A 21,269-nucleotide genomic window follows, 5' to 3' on the forward strand; every position below is an offset into this window, starting at 1 on the left:
TTCCCCCACTAAGGGGCAGATTAACAGACTTAAGGCTAGGGTGTGGCATTATTTAGGCCGCATCCAAGATTTGATTACTATGTGTCCCCAACCTAGTCTTGTTTCTGAAAGCACTAAGCTGTTAACAATTGCTTCTAGCATTTCTGCTGAACTAGATATTATGCTAGCAAGTAAGGATATGGAGAATTTATCAGTTGTTGAGAGGGAAACCTCATTGCCTTCTAGTCATGCTGATGCCTCACTTAATAATCAACCTTCATGTTGTGCTGCCTCCCCAGTTCTTGAAAATTTGTTAGCCCGTTTAAATTGTGCTCCCTCTCACTCTTCACTGAAGGATCTTTTCAACGGAGTTAAAAATTTCTCCGTCAATTCTATTGAAGAAAGTACCAGGTTTCTGAGGTTCCTGGTAGAAATGACAGAGTCAGGTAGCGTGTATTCTGTCGATGACTTGGGAATTTTCCGAGCCCTATTCTCTCATTGTGAGGGAATTTTGAAACGTGAAATTTCTGAAGCAATTTCGAATAATTTAACCATTATGGAATTTCATGAACTAGTATTGTCTAAATTTATTCCTTCATTGGCATTGCAGAGTTTGATTCCTCAGTATTGCTTTCGGACTCAATTGCTCCATGAAAACCTTTTGAACTATGTACTAGACTTGCAGTTTTATTGCAAGGTATTTAGAATTGCGGTGCCAGAAGAGGAAATGGTGGCCCGTATTCTGAAGGGTATTTCCCCCGCCTATCGTTCATACCTCTCCCTCACAAAGAGTCCGACTAATTTTCTTGAATTGGAAGCTGCGTGTACATTTGCTGAAGATGTAAAGCACGGGGATGCTGCAAGACCTATCTGCCACCCTCCTCCTACTGTCACCCCTGTTTCGCCTCAAACTAGGGATAGTGGGTCTTCTAAAAAAATGTTATAATTGCGGGTCACGTGATCACCTTAGGAACGCTTGCCCCTCAGTCAAGCGTGGCTCTGGTCCTTGTTGTTATTTGTGTGGCTCGAGGCAGCACCTTAAAAATAATTGCCCTACTTCGTTCCGAAAACGCAGTCAATGACTAAGGCCTAAAGGTAACTCTGGTGAATCGCTTGCGCTAGAATTTTTCGTGGATTCTGAAAAGGTTATTTGCCCGCGGGCATGCAATAAGATTTCTGCTTTGGTTGAGTCTAAAAGTACCTTCGCGAAGGTGGAACTGAATAATGAACCCATTGTTGCTCTTATGGACTCGGGTAGCGTCGTCACCTTAATTGATGCTAATTGGTATAATGAAATGAGGTCCCCTTGTAAACTGCCTGAGTTGAAGAAGGTCAATGTTGCATGTGTCACGGCTAATAAGCATAATATGAAAATTTTGGGGTCCGTTGAGGTGAAATTGCGTATTGGTAATTTTACTTGGAAGGTTCTTTGCTTGGTGACTCCAAAGCTAGCGTGTAGCATGATTTTAGGTACGGACTTCTTGTCAAGAACTGGTTTAATTTTGGACCTCCAGGCTAGGAAATTTCACTTTAAATTTTCTCCAAATTGTAAATTCGATATTATTGATGCTCCGTTGGGTACCTTCAGGGTTTCTTGTGTAGGTAGGGCGCTACCTAGGGAGAACAACGAAATAGATCAGTTGGATCTTAGTCATTTGGATTATCAGCAGGCTGATTGTGTGCGTGACTTGTGCCACCAATTTCCCGATGTCTTCACTAGCAAGTTAGGAGTTACTGATGTTCTTGAGTATCAGATTGAGCTATCTGATAACACACCTGTTAGATCTCCTCCTTACCGTCTTTCACCACCTAAGATGTTAGAACTCAAAAAGATTATTGATCAGATGCTTGCCGATGGGGTCATCAGACCGTCCACTTCTCCCTATGCATCTCCTGTTTTCCTAGTACCTAAACCCTCTGGGGGCTATCGTGCTGTAATTGACTACAGGGCTTTGAACCGCAAGATCATCTTGCAATCTATCCCTTTACCGGATTTGCACACTTGTTTTGGATGGTTCTCAGGAGCCAAGTTTTTCACTGTGTTAGATCTCAATCAAGCGTATTACCAAGTCCCGTTGTCTAAGTCATCTATTCCACTGACTGCTTTCATTACTGATTGGAACCTTTACGAGTTTCTGAGACTTCCGTTCGGGATCTCTTGTGGGGCGGCCGTTCTTACTAGGCTGTTAGATTCGATACTTTCGGGTATTAAATTCAAGTTCGTTTTTCATTACCTGGACGACCTCGTAATTTTCTCAAATTCCTTTGATGAACATGTCGAACACGTTAGAGAAGTCCTGCATCGCTTGAGAAAAGCTGGACTAACTGTTAAGTTGTCTAAAGTAGCGTTTGCTAAGCCGAGTATGTCTTTCCTTGGACACGTGGTTTCCTCTGATGGTGTCTCCATCGACCATTCTAGGACCCAGGCTATTAGGGACTTTCAACCCCCTAAAGATGTCAAAGGTATCGCACGTTTCGTGGGCATGGTGAACTTCTTCAGGAAGTTCATTCCAAATTTTGCAGAGATAGCAGCTCCTCTAAATCATCTCAGACGTAAGGATGTCAAGTTCATCTGGGGCCCCTCCCAGCAAGAAGCCTTTGAGACCCTGAAGCTTGCCTTGTCAAATGCTCCTGTGTTGGCTATACCCGACTTTAGTAAACGCTTTATTGTACAAACCGATGCCTCTGGAAAAGCAGTTGCTGGTGTACTCTTACAGGAATATGAGGATGGTCGTAGACCGGTTGCCTATGTGTCTAGGATCCTCAATGATCTGGAGAGTAAGTACTCCATCTATGAATTAGAATGTTTGGCCGTGCTGTTTGCTCTTGAAAAATTCAGACCTTTCATTGAACATGTAAATTTTGATCTGGAAACAGATAATCAGGCTCTGTCGTGGGTCTTGAACCGTCCCAAAAGAACGGGCAGAATCACTAGATGGGCGCTTAGGATCTCTGCCTTCAGTTTTCAAGTAAAGCATATTAGGGGGTCGGAAAATGTCATCGCTGACAGCCTTAGTAGAATGTTTGACGGGAGTTTTGGTCTTGATGAAAAATCTAAGGCTGAAGAATATGATGAAACTAATGTTGCTAGCGTGGGTGCCATTCTTTCGGACCTACCTCTGTTGTACCACGAGTATGCAGATCATCAAAAGGCTGATCCTGATTTGAGAGAAATCATCAACAAAATTAGTGATGGTATTGTGGTTAAGCCTTATTCTCTGGTGAAGGGTGTTTTATGCTGCAAAGGTCGAAGGGACACTAATTTCAAAATTGTTGTACCCAAGGTTTTAGTGCCAATCATCTTCAAGTACTATCACTCTTGTCCCATTGGTGGCCATTTAGGCACCTTTAAAACTAGGCAGAAAATTAGACAGTTCTTCGTTTGGAAAAGAATGGATGGTGATATCCGAAACATGATTAGGTCCTGTAAAATTTGTTCTATTAGCAAGCCTAGTTTGAACAACCGTGTAGGTCTATTATCTTCTTCACAAGCTTCTCGCCCTATGGAACGGTTATTCATCGATTTCGTTGGTCCGCTCCCTCGCTCTACCTTGGGAAACACTCATATCTTCGTTGCTATTGATGCGTTTTCTAGATTCTCTTGGATTTTCCCCACTAGATCTACTACTGCTCGTACCACTATAAGTTGCCTTAATTCTATTTTCGCATCCTTTGGCCCTCCCAAGTTTCTGGTTTCTGATAATGCCAGTGCTTTCACTGGTCACTTGTTTAAGAAGTACCTTTTTGAGCTAAGCATTTCTCATGTCACCACTACCCCATACTATCCTAACCCTTCTTACGCCGAGAGGATGAACAGGAACCTCAAATCTGCTTTAATTGCATATCATCACAATAACCAATCCAAGTGGGACTCTTGCCTGCACTGGTTGGCTCATGCCTTCAATTCTGCCACACATGAAACTCATGGTAAAACCCCCATGTCACTTATGTTCTGCTACACCCCGTACTCCCCTATATCCAATGTTCTGGGTATTGATGATCTTCTTCCAGACTTGTCTAAACCAAATGACGTTCAGAAAATCTGGGATGAAGCAAAGAAGAAGTTGTCTGTATCCTATGAGAAAGGTAGGGTTAAGTATAATAAGGGTAGAAAGTCACCTAGGTTGAAGGTTGGAGATCAAGTTTTTGTGAAGACCTATCCTATTAGCAAGGCTATTAACAAGTTTTCAGCCAAACTTGCTCCTCGGTATCATGGTCCCTGCACTATTTTACAGTTTTTATCTCCGGTGTCGGTACTGGTGAGTGACCCCATCGCCAAGAGGATTAGACGGGTTCATTTGTCCCAGTTAAAAACAGGTTAACGCATGTTTGGACTTGTGGATGAGAGCTACCTTTCAGTGAGCAAATTTAATTGGTCTCCGTGGGTTATTATGTAATTATTCTGGTCTAGTGTGAAGTTAATCATGTAATATTTTTCTCCCTTTTCTCATGTACTGTATTTGTTTTGTGGAGTTTTGGTATTGCTTGTCGTACTTAACTTCTTTTCCTGTCAACCATGGTTGCTTAGTTGGGTGAGAATTTTTACCACGTGTTTAAGCTTTGGTGCCTTATCTGCTGCGTTCGCGCCTCCGGTGATTCTTGGCACGACCATGTAGTACTTTCTAGGGTGTACTTGTCTAAACATTGTATTTTGGAAAGGTAATTGTGGTTTGCGAGAAGTGTCTGTACTTTCTCTTGGTCTATTGGCACCCAATTTCTTAATTGTTAATATCTAACTACTCTTTGGGTCTGGCTGCAGGTCTCTCCGTCTTATCATAATTCGATTATATCCTGATCATTTACGTTTGCAAAATTTTGATAATAAATTTATTTATTGGCTCTTGTACTGCTGTTGCCTTGGTTTGGAACTCATTTGGAAAATTCTGGGCAATTTCTGTTCTGTGCGTTGTTGTTAATCCGGTAGGAAATCTGTTAGTCTCCTAACCCCTATTTATCTTGCCCTGTCTTGGTCTTTGGTCCTAGTTCTTGTTATCTGTTTCCTTGCGGGTAATATTTCGGTTATCTTTTCCTATCGTGGTTTGTTAGGTGTGCTTTGTTGAAACGAATTAGCTTTTGGTTTCCTTGTTGGTGTAAGTTGACTAGGATCTGGATATACCCGGTGTTATGGTCCTGTTGGTTATGTTTTGGATTGGATGTGGGTAATGGCAATGGCGGAACTCTGTCAATTGGAAATGGTGGTGGTTGGTTGTTTGTCTCTACGGCATGGACTTCATAGTCTTCACTGCCTTCTATCTCCAATTCCTGGTGACTCGATTCCCTAGGTTGCGAGTGCTCTGATGTCCTTCTCTGGGGCATTTCTGTTATCTGTTGTGAATTCCCGGTTTACTAAGTTATCCTTTCCTAATCATTTTTGTACCGATGGTTTTCTGGTGAGAAAAAAAAAAACCTGCCCCGGCTAACCTAATTTGGTAAATTTTTCTTTGGGTTTTCCTTCCTGGTTGTGGCAGTTAACTAGGTGGTTTCTTAATGTATTTCTGCTTGCAAGTGGTATTAATTCTAACCTCTTCTGAAGTCTTTACTTCCCTGGTTTTAGTCTCTAATCTGGTGTATTATTCTTGTAGTATGTTATTTAAACGAGTCGTAGCTCCATGTCGTCCTGCCCAGTCTATTTGTTATTGTGGTGTTTTGCATGTGTTGCACTAATGGATCCTGAACCTGAGGAGTGCGGTCTCCTTTCGTGCCTTGTAGGTTTTGGTTTCGGTCCTGTCTTTGTAATGTTGTAAACGGTACCGTGGTTTGGTTTTAGGTTTACCTTGGTGAGGTAGAATGACGGCTTCACGACATGTTGTTGAGGGTAGTTGTTTTTTTCCTCCCTTTTAGCTAACGCATGTCCGTTGTGGTCCATTTTTGTTGTATTGTTGTCGTGTAGTATTGGTTAATTATTATGGCGCTTCGGTATGGGCGGTGTTGCCTTTAATTTACCCTGTGTCCCGGTAGATTGGGAAATAAACCCTGGCATGGAATTACTTCTCTCTGTAGGTGTGTCTTATCTGCTTGAAAATAATGTGTGATTTCTGTACGACCTGGTCTATTTTTAATTTTAATTTTCTGCATACCCTAGTAATCTGACGTCATCATGCAATTATCCTATACTGTAAGGTTCTTCTCGAAATAACCTGCCAGCCTATTGGTCCTTTTTTCTTCTGGAGTGTTTGAAAACCTTGATTATCGTTTATCATCTTGTCGTCCTACGGTGCTACAGTTGAGTATGGGATCAGCTGGTGCTTCATAGGCGGCACTGAAATCTTCCCACTATCTGGTGATGTGTTGGTTTGGTGGTGTTTCTTATTTCTCTGTTATTTGAAGTGTTTTCTAGTTACCTGGTTCGTGACCTTCCTTTCATACCTTATTTCCCTTGTACTATTGTTGGCGAGGTACCTGTGACTCTGTGGCCACAGTGTGAGTCTCAGTTATCACTTTGTTTTAGTCTGGATTTGTCCGAGATTTCTTGTGGATTGCCGGTAGGGAATCTGGTCAGATCTGTGTTCCCATATTCAAAGGCGTTGGCTTGATTGAGGTGCTTTATTGAACCTTTTAATTGATTGGGTCGCCCATTGTTAAGGTATATGTTTGTATGTGTAGTAAAATTGTGGGAAATATGATTTTAGATTGGGTAACACTCCTATTTCCTTTCGGCCAATTTCTGTCCCGTTTCATCATGGTGTTAAAGATTGTGTTTCATAACCTCTGCTACCCTCCTATTACTCTTTGCTTGGTGTTGTTTTGGCTCGTTGCTGATGACCAACTATACGCGTACCCTCCATCTGAAAGATCTTGAAGTCTCCAACCGCAGCCTGTACATTCATCTTGTCTTGAGTAATTATTTACTGTGACCCATGAAATTTTGATTCTTACCTTGTATCCTGTTTCTGGAAGTTTCTTTTAATGGTAATATTAAAAAGGGGTAAACTATTTCCAATCCTGTTTCTTGTTTATTTGGGGTTTTGCATGGAATGTATACGTGGTATTAAAATTGATTTATTGCTAAATTTTTATTTCTTGTCCTTGGGCATGTGCTTAAAGGGGTTAACTCTGGTTAATTGACTCACTGATTGGTGGTTCTATTCCGTTTTAAATTTAACTTAAGGGAGGTTGTAAGCTTAATTAATTTGTAGTTCAGTGTTACGTTTTTCAACATCCTCTTTCTTGGTCTGGGTCTTGGTTTCGTAATATTATGTATGGAAGGGAGTTTCTCTTAGCTTTTCCGTTATTGCAATTTCTCAGCACCCTTGAGTTGGTGCTTGTCTGTAAGTTTTTCTATGTAAAGTTGCCTCCTGGTTTCTGTTTGTCAATGGTGACGTTATTGTGTAACCTTCCTGGTAGGATTGGTTGTATGCTTTGAAAGGTGTTTTGTGGAGATAACTATCTTGGTTTCACAGGTTATTGTTTTCCTTGTGTATTGAAAATTGTATCCTTGGCCATATATTTTAGTTGGCATGATACCTTGAAAGTAATGTAATTTGGTTTTTGGGTATGGTTTGTTTAAAAGATTATCGTATTCTGTTGCTGTGCCATACCGTAATCTTAAGTCATGTTAATCTAGGTTAAGGTTAGGTTTAGTATTTACCGGTTGTACCTTGTGATTGTGTTTTACGCTCACCAATGTTGTTTTCTCTCTTCCCTTCCCTTTCTGGGCGTTTTTCCTTTTTGGGGTTGTCGTTACCATCCAAACCAAAGGGTGGAAACCAAATGAAGGCGTTTCTTATCTAACGCAAGTCCTATAATATTACAAATTTAACGAACATGTATTAATTTAAGTCTAGGTATGTGATCTGGCGCAGTTAAGACCTAGAAGGTCTAATGTTCTGAAAGCAAATAGTTATGAACTTTACCTAAAGGTGTGTATGTACCACAAGGTAGCGTAACCTCCGATCAGATGACGCAAACGAACTTGCGGAAGATAATAGTTCGCATTAAATTTTAGCAAGAAATCTAGAGCAGAAGTGTTCCCTGTGATCTGGACCATTAATAATTTTCCTGCGACTTGGGTGTTGCACAGTTTGGTGCATGGAACTTCATTATTATTGAAAGTGGATAGACATTTGGTGTCGTCTAAGTGAACTGTACTGTTCCTTTAATTTAAATCACATGTGTTTGGGTTCTTAGTGACTGTTGGACTCGTTCTGCTGGTGGTACATAAACTGAGGCTGGCGATTGGTGGTCATTTTCACATTCGGACTATTTTACCAAAAACTTAGTTTGCTTCTAGGCCACCGCCTTATGATGGTAAACTTGTGCTGGACATGTCAAGTTTCGGGGAGGGAGACTGTTACCTGCGTAACAATTTTTTCCCCCTTTGGAATTATTTTTGAACTAGCCTAAAGGCTGTGGAAAAACTGTGTCTTTAGAAGTGGTTCGCCGCTTCTTTATTTCTTCTTTTCAAACCTTACAACTGACTGTATGCACGTCCTATCGGTGCCTGACCGTATTCTCCTGCACTCTAGTGGCGTAGGTATGTACTACCTCGCGAGCTACGTTACCACTCAGGCGCTTGGCCTCTGCGCACATGTGATCGTTGGAGCACTGCGGAATCTTGGGAAATCGCGATTGCTGTTTGGTGACATGGAAGAGATGGACGTGTGTGGTTTCTCTCTCCCTAAGGAGATAATTTCACCGAAAATGTTCGAGCCTGGCTAAGTGATATATACGGGGCTTTTGCCCTGGGGATTTCTGCAAGTTTCTGGTTAATTTTTTCCTCGTCTGGAATTTACATGTTATGTTTTATTTATGTAAGTAAGTCAACTTAGGCTACCGAAGCTGCCCTTACAACTTTCATCTGGAAGAAACTGTAAGTGTTGTTACAACTAAACCTTTACTGATTTTTGGTGAAAGACCTGAAAATTTTCCTATGTGCAGAAAGTGCGCGTGGTACCATGTAACTGGCGTCATCTAAAAAAAAACTAAGTCTTGCCTTGTGGAATTTTAAACTTTCGGCTTGTTAATTGGAAATTATACAATGTGTAATTATGTCTGTTAATTTGGGGCTTGCGTACCGTGTGAAAGTAATTTTTGGATTCTTCAATAATGTAATTGGGTAACCTAGGGTTTATTGATGACCTTTCTTGGCTTAAAGGTTTTGTGCTAAAAAGGTATTATTTAACCTGAATAATTTAACAAGCGAGTCGCTTCAGGGGTGTGGGTGTTACGTGTACATTGTGTCCCGGTTCCTTTCTTTCGTGTTTCTCGGGTTGATTTTATCTTAATTTAACTTAATTTAATTTATTTTTCTGGTTTCTGGGTTATTTTCTGCGTCTGTTTTCTTGGTCCTTTGTTGCTTTACGCCTATTGTTGTTTGCGGCCTGGGATTGGTCCGTTCCTTCCCTTGACCCATTGTTGGTCGTTGCCATGGGAATGCTAATGTTGTTGATGTTGGTTGTGATGATTGATGATTTGTATTTGATGTGCCGGTGATGTATTCTACCTTCTCCGCGGATTTCCTTGGTCCTTTTCATTTTTCTTTGTGATTTTTATTTTACCTTCTGGTCGTTTTCCCTGCCGGTGTTTCGGTGCTTATTATTATTATTATTTTGATTTCTTGAAAAGTGCACGTAATACCTACCCATTCTTGCAGGGGGTCGTTTGACACATCATAAAAGGTGGTTTTCTGTTTAAAGGAGGTTAAAATGATGTTAAAAAAGAAAAACTTTGGTACTGTACTAAGAAAACTTTTGGTCGTAACAAAACTTGAGAGTTGAGGAGTGGTTTCACAAATCTGCATTATCTTAAAAAGTCCTTTAAGAACTAAATTATCATTACCTTAATAAACGGTCGACCGTAGGGTTTTGCTTTGAGTTTAAGTATTTTCCAATTTTTAATTTTATTATTTTCCAGCGAGGATATTACTTTCTTGTTTACCTCTTTATTATTTTGATTAAATATCTTTGTTCCCCAAGGTGTTGGTGTTTTCCTTTTAAAAGGGGTGTTAATTTGGGATGACCAGGTGTATTTTATCCGCTCCTTTGGGGGCCCTGTTTAATTCTCTAATGGTAAGTGCCTTTGTTTTTCCTTCATTGGTCTTTGTCTAGCACGTTTCCACCTATCTGAACCGTGCCTTTCGTACACGGTCAGACACTTGGTGCTGTCACTTGGGGTAGTTATGCTATTAATTGCTCTAAGTGCTACAGCCGTACAGGTACCGGATTTCAGCTTGTCGGATGGAGTTCAATGCCTGTTGCACTTGGTCGGTCAATACAGGGACTGTTACTGCCAGTTGTGGATGACGTAGGAGTTGTCGTCCAATGATACCCCCCATACGTACTTGAATGGTGACAGATGATGACAGATCGGGGAATCGTGCAGGCCAAGGCAACTTGTCGACACAGCGGCATGGAGGCGCGCATTATCCTGTTGGAAAACACCCCCGGGAATGCTGTTCATGAATGGCAGCACAACAGGTCCAATCACCAGACGGACGTACACATCCGCAGTCAGGGTGCGTGAGATAACCACGAGTGTGCTCCTCCTGTCATAGAAAATTGCTCCCCAGACCAGAACTCGCGGTGTAGGACCAGTGTGTCGACGCTGCAGACAGGCAGAATGCATGCGCTCACCTGGTCTCCTTCTAACAAACACATGGATATAACTGGCTTTCATCGGAAAACAAAACGGACCCCCAGTCCACCCTCCAACGAGCTCTCGCTTGACACCACTTAAGTCGCAGAGGGTGGTGGTTCGGGGTAAGTGGAATGCACGCTGCAGAGCGCTTAAATCGCAGCTGCCCTTCAAGTAACCTTTTCCGAATAGTTCGTTGCGTCACTGTGGTGCCAACTGACGCTCGAACTGCTGCTACAGACGCAGTTCGCTGCTCCACAGCCATACACCGAAAACGGCCGTCCTCCCTCTCGTTGGTGCCACGGGGAAGTCCGGAGTCCGGTCTTCTTGCGAGCGTACCTTCTCGTGACTACTGTTTCTGATTGATGATTGATGTTTATTGTTTAAAGGGGCCTAACATCGAGGTCATCAGCCCCTAATGGTACGAAATGACACGAAATGAAATGACAACTTAAAATTCCAAAATCCTCCACTGTCCAGAATTCAAAACATGAGGACGAAGAATGAATAGATGGACGGATATGAATTTAAAACGATCAGTGGATCCGACCCACAGTGCCTCACATGCACAGAAGCTGGCACAAAACAATCGTATTACCGACCAAGGGACTGCTTCTACAGCACGATGCTGAATCGATTATGCCTATAGTCGAAACGGGTCCAAAATCCAGGTCGTCAGCCCCTCATAATGGTATTTATCGCTAGAAAAGTAGAACCATGCTATGTGTAATGTTGCGGTACTAATCAAAAGTAGCAGAGACTCGCGGTATTCCACACATTATGGTACTATTCACAGGTAGTATAATGCGCACATGTAACACAGACCTATGGTGTTTCGCACATTGCGGCGCCGTTTGCAGGCAACGCAAACCTATAAAGGCAACGCAAACCCATGGCGTTCCTCACATAAGTGGACCAAACACAGGGACCCGTACTATCCCGTGGAATTCCTCTCATAGTGGGAACTGAGCATAGGTAAGGCAGAACCATGGTGTCGCTCATCCCATGGTGTCGCTCATATAGGGGTACGAATCACAGGTACTGTAGGACCCCCATCCTGATTCACAAACTGTCGCTACTAATCACAAACCTATTGCGTACCTAATAGAGTGGTACTACGCGCAAGTAAATGCAACCCATGGTGTTCCCTGCGTGATGGTACTAATTACGAGTAGTTTCATGGTTCTAATTGGATCATCCCTTGGTCGCCCCTTTTAGTCGCCTCTTACGACAGGCAGGGGATACCGTGGGTGAATTCTTCGTCTGCCTCCCCCACCCACAGGGGGTGTGTGTTTGGTCCGCGAGAGGTATTTTATTTCCCTCAAGTCCGCCGGCGAACCGGTTAGGACCCCCCTATCCGCCACCTGGGACGCGCCACGTGGGAGTATCACCTCTCCCCCTACTACGCCTGCGTAGCAGGTTCGTGGACCACTGTTTTTAAGCCTTCCTTGAATTTTCTTGGCAATTTAAGAAGTGCAGTAGGTTTTATTGCTCTATGTCTTACGGTTCGTGGGATGAGTGTACGTAAGAATTAAAACATGTCACTTTCCGAAATGTAATGTTAGTTGACAGCAGTGACACCACTATACTTAAAAAATACACTACTTTGCACGAACGTAGATACTTGAGGCGCCTAGTATCAAATCCATTTACCCACATTTTCGGGAATTGCAAAACAATGTCCAGAATAAATCGTTATCTAGAGAAAGATAGATTTAATATTTAAATTTAAACTTAAATTGGCTATTTAGCGTAGAATTTCAAAATGTAAAACTCTTAAGGAATATGGTTGTTGAAATAGAGTATGCATGAAACAAAGTTTAGTAAATTTGGATGTGTGCCGGGTTTGATACTGAAACTGGGATTTAGCAGGTTCTGAAACGAAGGAATGAAAGATTTGAAAGAGGTGCTATTACGTGTGTAATACAATAATCACTTGCAATAAATGAATGGTTACTAGATTTAATTAATTCAGATACCTGAAAACAGAGGTTTACTATAATCTTATAAAGAGAGGTATCACTTAATTACAAAACAGTTCAAAAAGCATTATGAAAATTACTTTTTTTATCACTTTTCTTGCATTTACGCTACATCTGTGTCTATTTCTTCCTCAAAAACTAAAAAGTTTTCTTTTTCTTCACTTTCAAGTCCTAGATCTTCCTGGTTTTCTAAACCAGCATAAAACTCAAACAACTCATTATTCCTTCATTCTTCTCCAAAATGTTTTATACAATTTTGATACCTCATTCAAAGGGAGGAAAAGGCTTCATCAGTGTGACTTCCGAAGAAACAGTATACACACACGCAGTGCATGCTGGGAAGTCACGGGAAGCGCTGATTGGCTGACAAGGATTGGCAAACTTTATTTATTTATTTATTTATTTATTTATTTATTTATTTATTTATTTATTTATTTATTTATTTATTTATTTATTTATTTATTTATTGAGTGTCTTTATACAGTGGCAAATTTAGGGTTCTTGGCCCTCTCTTACATACAATGTTTAGATGTTTACAGCATGAACTTAAAACATCATGATAATTAATTAGAGTTAATGAGATAAGACGACTCAGGTCGCTTTAAAATGGCATATCCTTCCTTCAAATGCCTTAGTTTAATTTGTAACTGATGTTTATTTTCCTCTTTATAATGTGATAACCCCGATGTGGAAAGAAGGCAATTATCAAAGTGCTTCTTACCTCAGCAGCTCGCATTATCTGGCGAAGGGTCCGGTTCGGGAAGACCGGCGCGCCTGCCTGCTGCCAGACACGGCTCGGATTAGTGTGATCGTTATCCAACAGCCACACGGTGTAGAGTATATCACCCTCTGAAACTGTATATGTCACGTCAGATAATGATAATTATAATAATAGGAAGAAGACGAAAGAAACATGTGGAGGTGGTTAAAACGGGAAGTACAACTGAGTAACCATCTTCTATTAACACTAATCTGAGGGAAAAAATGGAAGGGATCCGACCCTTCGAAAAATAAATGTATAGGCCAGAGAAACGCAAGGGCCACGAAGGACGAAAAAAAATTAAAGTCTCCCTAGGCCTCAACATCTAATACCGTCGAGGTCTGATGACTGATGATGCTTGTTGTTTTAAGGCGCCTAACATCTAGATCATCGGCCCCTGATGGTACGAAATGAGACGAAATGCAATGAAAAAAATAAAATCCAAAATCCTCCACTGACCATAATTCAAAGCGTGAGGACGAAAAATGAACGGATGGATATTATACCCGTAACACGGTTCTGAATCAAAGTCCCGATGTATGCGGAGTTATGCTACCCGCCGAACACGCTTCCCCTGCGACCATGTCAACTGCGAGTAGCGGGGAAGTAAAACGTCACGACTGAGTAACATGACCAAGGTTGTGTTACGTCAGATGGAATGTTCCATTTTTTCCATCGTTAATTTCTTCCAGATGGATTAATGATATGAAAAAACGAACAACATCACTGCGTAGCCTAATTTTTTATAGTCACAATCCCCAAGTTTCGTGGAGATCAGTTAAAATGTACGAAATATATTAGCAATTACAGTTCCCAGGGGATACTGAATAAATAAGCAAGCATTCCGCTTGTCAAATCAGTCTACCTTGTGCCACAGTCGAGGCCGGTCGGTCGGCTGTCGGTCATGCTGTTGCCGTGATGTTAGTCGCCAGTTCGGCTCTCCGATGGAAGTCCAAGTTCGTATTCTATTGAACTCTGATTCTACAGGCACATCTACAAGACTTAGAAATATTACAGTATCGTTCAAGTGTGGTAATAGAAGTTGTGTATGAGTTCAGACGTGAACAGTTAAGGTGTTTAACTATTTACAAAACAGTGTGATTCGAACTAGTACGATACTACGTTACCAAGTGCTCAAACGTAATTCGATGTTTAAATTACAAGAGGTGATAGAATTTGAATGGCAGTGTTTAAACTTCACAAAGTGATTTAACATTGAATGCTAAAAGTGAAACAACCTTGTCGTTCATGAAACTTCAAACTGTACATAATCTTGCATTTAACTCTAACAAGTGATAAACCTGTGCTAATAGCGAAACGTAATTCAGTATTTCAAACTGTACAGGTGATTGAATTTTTTGACAGTGTTACTCTACCAAGGTGTTAGAACATTTCGACAAACTATGCGTGTATGTTACAAGCTGCTGACACAGGTTGTTGAATTTAACAGTGTTATTGAACTTAGGATTTATTTTCCAAGTTACCATATTCACGATAGAACTGTGGTTAAATAAGATGGTACAGTTAACATTTCTTGTGTCGAACCCAGGACGGTTCTTGGAAGGACAGTGTTTTCTTTATTTAATCGAGAACGGGACTAAAGTCATCCCGGAACAAATTCCTTGGTTTCATTTATTTTCGAGCTTGAACTGTGTAAAGTTTGGAAGTGGAACATTTTTACGTCACTATTCAGCCGAAATTCTCGTATTTAATTTTGATAAAGTGACTTATTATCCTCTATGGCTGATACATAACAGATGTGATTTTGAGTTCAATTCAAGCCATCAGCAATGACTGTGTTTATTTGTGAATCCCACCGTGAAGTCTGTTGAGTGCAAACTACTACTAACTATTATCTCATTTGTGCAGACCAGTTACTTAGGATCTATTTCATGCCCAGTGCCACGACTACAGTTTTTCCTAGACCATCCAGACCTCCGAGATATTCGAGACCTTCCAGATATTCAAGATCGGCTCGGAAGATGGTGGCACCCTAAGCAGACACTGTGACCCGCAATGCATCAAGGCCAATTCCACCCCAAGGAGACGTACTCATTATAACTGCTGTGCTAAGGTGATGTTGAAATCTGACTATTTTCATCAATAAACTTTTCTTTTAAACAATCAGTGTTCCATTATACTTATCTTACTTCCCTCTCCTCTGTAACAATTCAGATAGTGAGCGGTCACCCCTGGGCCGAGTCTTATGTTCAAGCTAGCCATCAAAACAAACTTTTACGGTTACAATATGAATTAAAAACTATCAGTGGAGCAGACCCGCAATGCCTCAGTCTCAGAAACTGACGGAAAACAATAGTAATACTGACCAAGGGACTACTTCTATAGCTCAATACTGAATCGCTGATGCTTGCAAGCTAAAGGGGTCCAAAATATAGGTCATCGGCCTCTCATAATGGTACTTATCGCTTGGAAAGTAGAACCATGGTATTTGCCATGGTGCGGTACTATTCAAAAGTAGCGTAGACTCGTGGCATTCCACACATTATGGTACTACTCACAGGTTATGAAATACGCACATGTAATACAGACCTATGGTGTTTCGCACATAGCGGTGCCATTTACAGGCAACGCAAACCTACGGTTTTCTTCACATAAGTGTACTAACCACAGGGACTCGTACTATCCCGTGGTGCTCCTTATATAGTGGGTACTAATCATAGGCAAGCCAAAACCCTGGTGTCGCTCATACAGTGCTACAAATCACAGGTAATCAGCACGCGGTGCTCCTGGGTGCTACTAATCACAAACCTATTTGGTGCCTAACATAGTGGTACTACGCGCAAGTAATAGCGACCCATGGTGTTCCCCGCGTGGTGGTACTAATCACAAGTAATTTCATGGTTCTAATCCAATCATCCCCTGGTCGCCCCTTCTAGACGCCTCGTACGACAGGCAGAGGACCGTGGGTGTATTCTTCGTCTGCGTCCCCCACCCACAGGGGGTTGTATGTTTGGTCCCTCAAGTCCGTCGGCAAGCCAGTTAGGACCCCCCTATCCGCCACCTGGGACGCGCCACGTGGGAGTATCACCTCTCTCCCTGCTACGCCAGCGTAGTAGGTTCGTGGTGCCGCTTGTTGTTTAAAAGGGAATAACATCGAGGTCGTCGGTCCCTAACGGTACGAAACGAGACGAAATGGAATGACAAAAGTCCAAAATCATCCACTGACCAGAATTCAAACCGTGAGGACGGAGAATGAATGGATGGATATGAATTTAAAACAATCAGTGGATGCGACCCGCAATGCCTTACATTTACAAGAACTGACGTAAAACAACAGTATTACTGACCAAGGGACTGCTGCTATAGCATAACACTGAATCGATGATGCTTGCAGTCTAAAGGGAGTTCAAAATCCAAGTTATATGCCCCTCATTACGGTACTTATCGCTAGGAAAGCAGAACCATATCACTTGTCATGTTGCGGTACTAATCAAAAGTAGCAGAGACTCGTGGCATTCAACACATTATGGTACTACTCACGGGTTATGAAATTCGACATATAATACAGACCTATGGTGTTTCTCACATTGCGGCGCCATTTACAGGCAACGCAAAGCTATGGGGTTCATCACATAAGAGTACTAACCACAGGGACCTGCACTATCCCGTGGTGTTCCTCATAAAGTGGGTACCAATCATAGGCAAGGCATAACCATGGTAGCTATCATCCCATGGTCCTGCTCATATGGTGGTACTAATCACAGGTACAGCAAAAGCCGACCGCACGGTGCTCCTGTGTGCTACTAATCACAAACCTATTTGGTACCTAATATAGTGGTACTGCGCGCAAGTAAAAGCGACCCATGGTGTTCCCCGCATGGTGGTAATTAATCACAAGTAGTTTCACGGTCCGAAGACAACCATCCGTTTGTCGCCCCTTTTAGTCGCCTTTTACGACAGACAAGGGACACCGTGGGTGTATTCTTCGTCCGCGTCCCCCACCCACAGTGGGTTGTGTGTTTGGTCCGCGAGAGGTATTTTATTTCCCTCAAGTCCGCCGGCGAGCCGGTTAGGACCCCCCTATCCGCCACCTGGGACGCGCCACGTGGGAGTATCACCTCTCCCCCTGCTACGCGAGCGCAGTAGGTTCGTGGAATGAATTTTTTTGCGCCCTTCAAAAATCCGACTACCTTTGCCGGGTTTCACACCGCTATCTTCAAGTTCTGGAGGCCGACACTCAACTACTGATAATAATATGGCAGGAGGTTACTCGTAATGAAGAGATAAAGACCAAGATAAGAATGAAATCGATTGATGCTTGTAATGAACCAGTAATTTAAGTGGATATTGTTCAGTTCAGCCTGTCTCCGTGAGAATCCACTATATTCAGACGTACAACTAAGGAGAGGCGATACTAGTGTCACATGCACACAACGAAACAGATAGACTGTATCATCCGTGAAGAGCGTCGATCTGGCAAATCTTGCCACTATGGCAGATCAAATTTGCGAACTCAAACCAACCCCGTCCTTCCAGGTAGCACCTATAAATGTTGTCAAGCCCAGCCGAGAGGACATCGAGGCCTTGAAGAAACACGCATCTGAACTTTCCATTCTAGTGTCAGAATTAAACAGACGACTCAAGTCTCACTCACGTCACTGATTTCGCGCAGGAGGTCCAACAGTCGTAATTCCCGTGCCACACCAAATTGTGAATTACCACTTCAATCCCAGCCATATAATCCGGATAAATGTACTGAGCGTCTCTTCACGGCTACAAAGTGTAAAAGAAATGGAATCAGCAGCCCTCTTTCTGATACATACTGATGATGACGATGATGATGATGATGCTTGTTGTTTTAAGGGGCCTAACAGCGAAGGTCATCGGCCCCTAATGGAACGAGATGGACAACAGGATACATGACAGTTAAAATTTTAAAACGTATCCACTGACTACAGTTTAAAAAATGGTGAAGGAAAATGAGTATGAGATTAAAACAATCAGTGGATCTGATTCGCAATGCCTTATTTTGTAATAAAATAACAGAAGATACAGGAGACAAAGGAATAAGGCATTGCTTGTTAGGACTGATATATATATGTACTTTACATTAGACTTTAAAAGAACACATTAAAATGCGCAACACAAACTAATATGAAGTCAATGGGATAAAAGCGCTATTGACACAAAAAACACTAGGACAAAGGACATCATCACACACGATAAAACAAACCACTATTCCTCATAAATCGGATGACGAGGTCTGCTGACTGCTCGTCATCTCGCAAGATAAGGGAGATCGTACTCGGAAGGTTAAGACTACAGCGCAGATCGACCAGGTCCACACACTCCGTAAGGATGTGTACCACGGTAAGGTGTTCGCCGCAGGTACACATCGGAGGCGGTTCCCCTTTCAAAAGATGCAAGTGAGTCAGGATACCATGGCCGATCCGAAGACGACATAATACTACGGCTTCCCTCAGCGAAGCCCGAAGGGAAGTCCTCCAAACCTTCGTTGTTCCTTTTATCACTCTCAGCTTATTGGGAAGTGGAATGGCCTGCCACTCCATCTCCCAATAAGACATAACCAGATGTCTCAGCTGAGAGCGAATATCACTTGCTGGAACCTTGAAAGGCAACGGGGGCAGTGTAACTGCCTCCTTGGCAGCCTGATCTGCTAATTCATTTCCCTCTATGCCCATGAGGTTGGGGAGCCACAAAAACGTGATTCTGGTGCCGGCATCCGAACACCCGGCCAGAAGATCCTGGATCCGCTGCACCAGAGGGTGCCGAGGGAAACAAGTATCAATAGACTGGAGCGAACTCAAGGAGTCAGTACACACGAGAAAGTGTCGGCGCTCATTGTAGAGTACGTACCGCAGAGCTTCGCGGATAGCATAGAGCTCGGCTATGTACACACTACAGGTTGCCGGGAGAGCAAAAACAAACCTATCATTGTTGACAACGAACGCACAGCCCACCTTCGTATCTGTCCTCGAACCATCCGTGTAGACGGCGACTGAACCTGGATAGCGGCCAACAACGGACAGGTAGAGCCTCCGAAGAATCGAAGGGTCCGTGCTTTCTTTCGGGCCAGTGTGCAGATCCAGGATTATTTCAGGTCGTCGTACTACCCACGGAGGTACCCCACTTGGCTGTCTGACAAGGCAAGGAACCGAAGGTACGTCGAACAATCTGTAACTGCTATCCAAGCGTATTCCAACTAGCCGCGTTGCTCGAGGACAAGCAGCGTACATCAAACGGTTGCCATTGATGAACACGCAAGGATAGCTTGGATGAAGTGGCATCTGTCGCAAATTTGCAGCATACGAAAGAAGCATTTGCTGGCGCCTCAGATGTAAAGGCGGCATACCAGACTCAGCGAGCAGGCTGGCAATGGGGCGTGTACGGAAAGTTCCCGTCGCCAACCTAACCCCGCTGTGGTGGATGCTGTTCAGCTTCCCAAGCACGCAGGGGCCTTGCTGAGCCATATGCTGCACTGCCGTAGTCAAACCTGGATAAAATGTGTGCCCTGTAAAATCGGAGGAGCACCACGCGGTCAGCTCCCCAATTAGTGCTGCTAAGAAACATCAAGAGGTTAAGCCTCTTGGTGCATTGCACTTTTAGCTCCCGCACGTGTAGCTCCCACGATAATTTACTGTCAAAAAGGAGCCCAAGAAATCGGTAAGTTTCAACAACCGGAAGAACGACATTTCCTAAATAAAGCTCAGGATGTTGGTGAAGAGTACGTTGGCGACAAAAGTGGACAAAGGATTTGCGGCAGAAAACCGAAAGCCAAGTTCTAAGGTCCACTTCTCCACCCTCCTAATAGCTTGCTGTAATTGTCGCTCTGTGACTGCCATACTGCACGACCTATAGTGCAGAGCAAAATCGTCCACATATAGCGACGGTATTACTGCTGGACCAGCAGCAGCGACAATACCGTTTATGGCAATCGCGAACAGAGTGACACTAAGAACCGATCCCTGTGGGACTCCATTTTCCTGAACGTAATATTGCGAATATGTCCTCCCTATTCGGACACGGAATAGACGGAGGGACAAAAAATTCGCAATAAATACCGGCAAGTTAGCTCGGAATCTCCATTGATGCAGGACTGAAAAGATACCATATCGCCATGTGGTGTCGTAGGCCTTCTCTAAGTCAAAGAAAACAGCTACCAAGTGCTGTTTACGGAGAAACGCATCCTGGATAGAGCTCTCCAGCCGGACCAAGTGGTCAGTGGTGGATCGAGCGGCTCGAAAACCACACTGGTATTCCGACAAGAGTCCTTGTTTCTCCAGACACCACACGAGTCGGCGATTTAACATCCTCTCAAATAGCTTACACAGGCAGTTGGTAAGACAAGTCGGCCTGTAACTTCCTGCATACTTAGGATCTTTGTCAGGCTTGAGGACAGGAATGACCATGCCCTCTCGCCTCTGAGACGGAAAATCACCCTCCATCCAGATACCGTTGAACACACGAAGGAGATTGAGTAGACTATCATCACTAAAGTGTTTCAACATCTGGTTATGGATGTTGTCCGGTCCAGGAGACGTGTGTGACGTCATAGACGACACATATCTCTCCCATGAAGCCTTCTTACTTTGGCGAATAAGAACCCGCGCCTTAGCGCGGAATTTCTTAAATGTTACCAAGTTGGCCGCAGTAGGCTGTCTACGGTAACGTTTATGAGCACGACGGCGTTCTTTGATAGCTGCTGCTATTTCTCCGTTCCACCAAGGAACGAGTTTTCGGTGAGGAGTCCCCGAGAAGAACGGAATAGACTCCCCAGCAGCAGCAAGAATAACTTGAGTGATGTAAGTTATTTCCTCGCCGACGGTCCGCCTGATACAGTCGTTAAAGACAGCTAATGATGAGTACTTTGGCCAATCAGCATGTTTAAAAATCCTTCGAGGGGGAGCCTCGACGGATTTTTGGTTCAACAAAGTAAGAATGATGGGGAAATGGTCACTGTCACAAAGATCGTCGGGTGTGTTCCACCGAAACAG

General features: G+C 43.0%; 1 protein-coding gene across 6 annotated transcripts in view; it reads right to left on the reverse strand.

Moving 5' to 3' along the window:
- The window catches only part of Idua (alpha-L-iduronidase), a 276,679-nt gene that overhangs the window by 39,945 nt on the left and 215,465 nt on the right, over positions 1-21,269 (reverse strand). For 5 of the 6 annotated variants that reach the window (XM_067145339.2, XM_067145338.2, XM_067145340.2 and 2 more), the window contains one exon: positions 13,255-13,388. The exons of the other annotated variant lie outside the window; for it this stretch is intronic. In XM_067145339.2, coding sequence (XP_067001440.2) covers positions 13,255-13,388 — 134 coding nt within the window. The remainder of the gene's footprint in view (positions 1-13,254; positions 13,389-21,269) is intronic. 6 annotated transcript variants of the gene reach the window in all.

The sequence above is a fragment of the Anabrus simplex genome, chromosome 4 (assembly GCF_040414725.1).
Source record: "Anabrus simplex isolate iqAnaSimp1 chromosome 4, ASM4041472v1, whole genome shotgun sequence".
In the NCBI taxonomy this organism is placed as follows: Eukaryota; Metazoa; Arthropoda; class Insecta; order Orthoptera; family Tettigoniidae; genus Anabrus; species Anabrus simplex.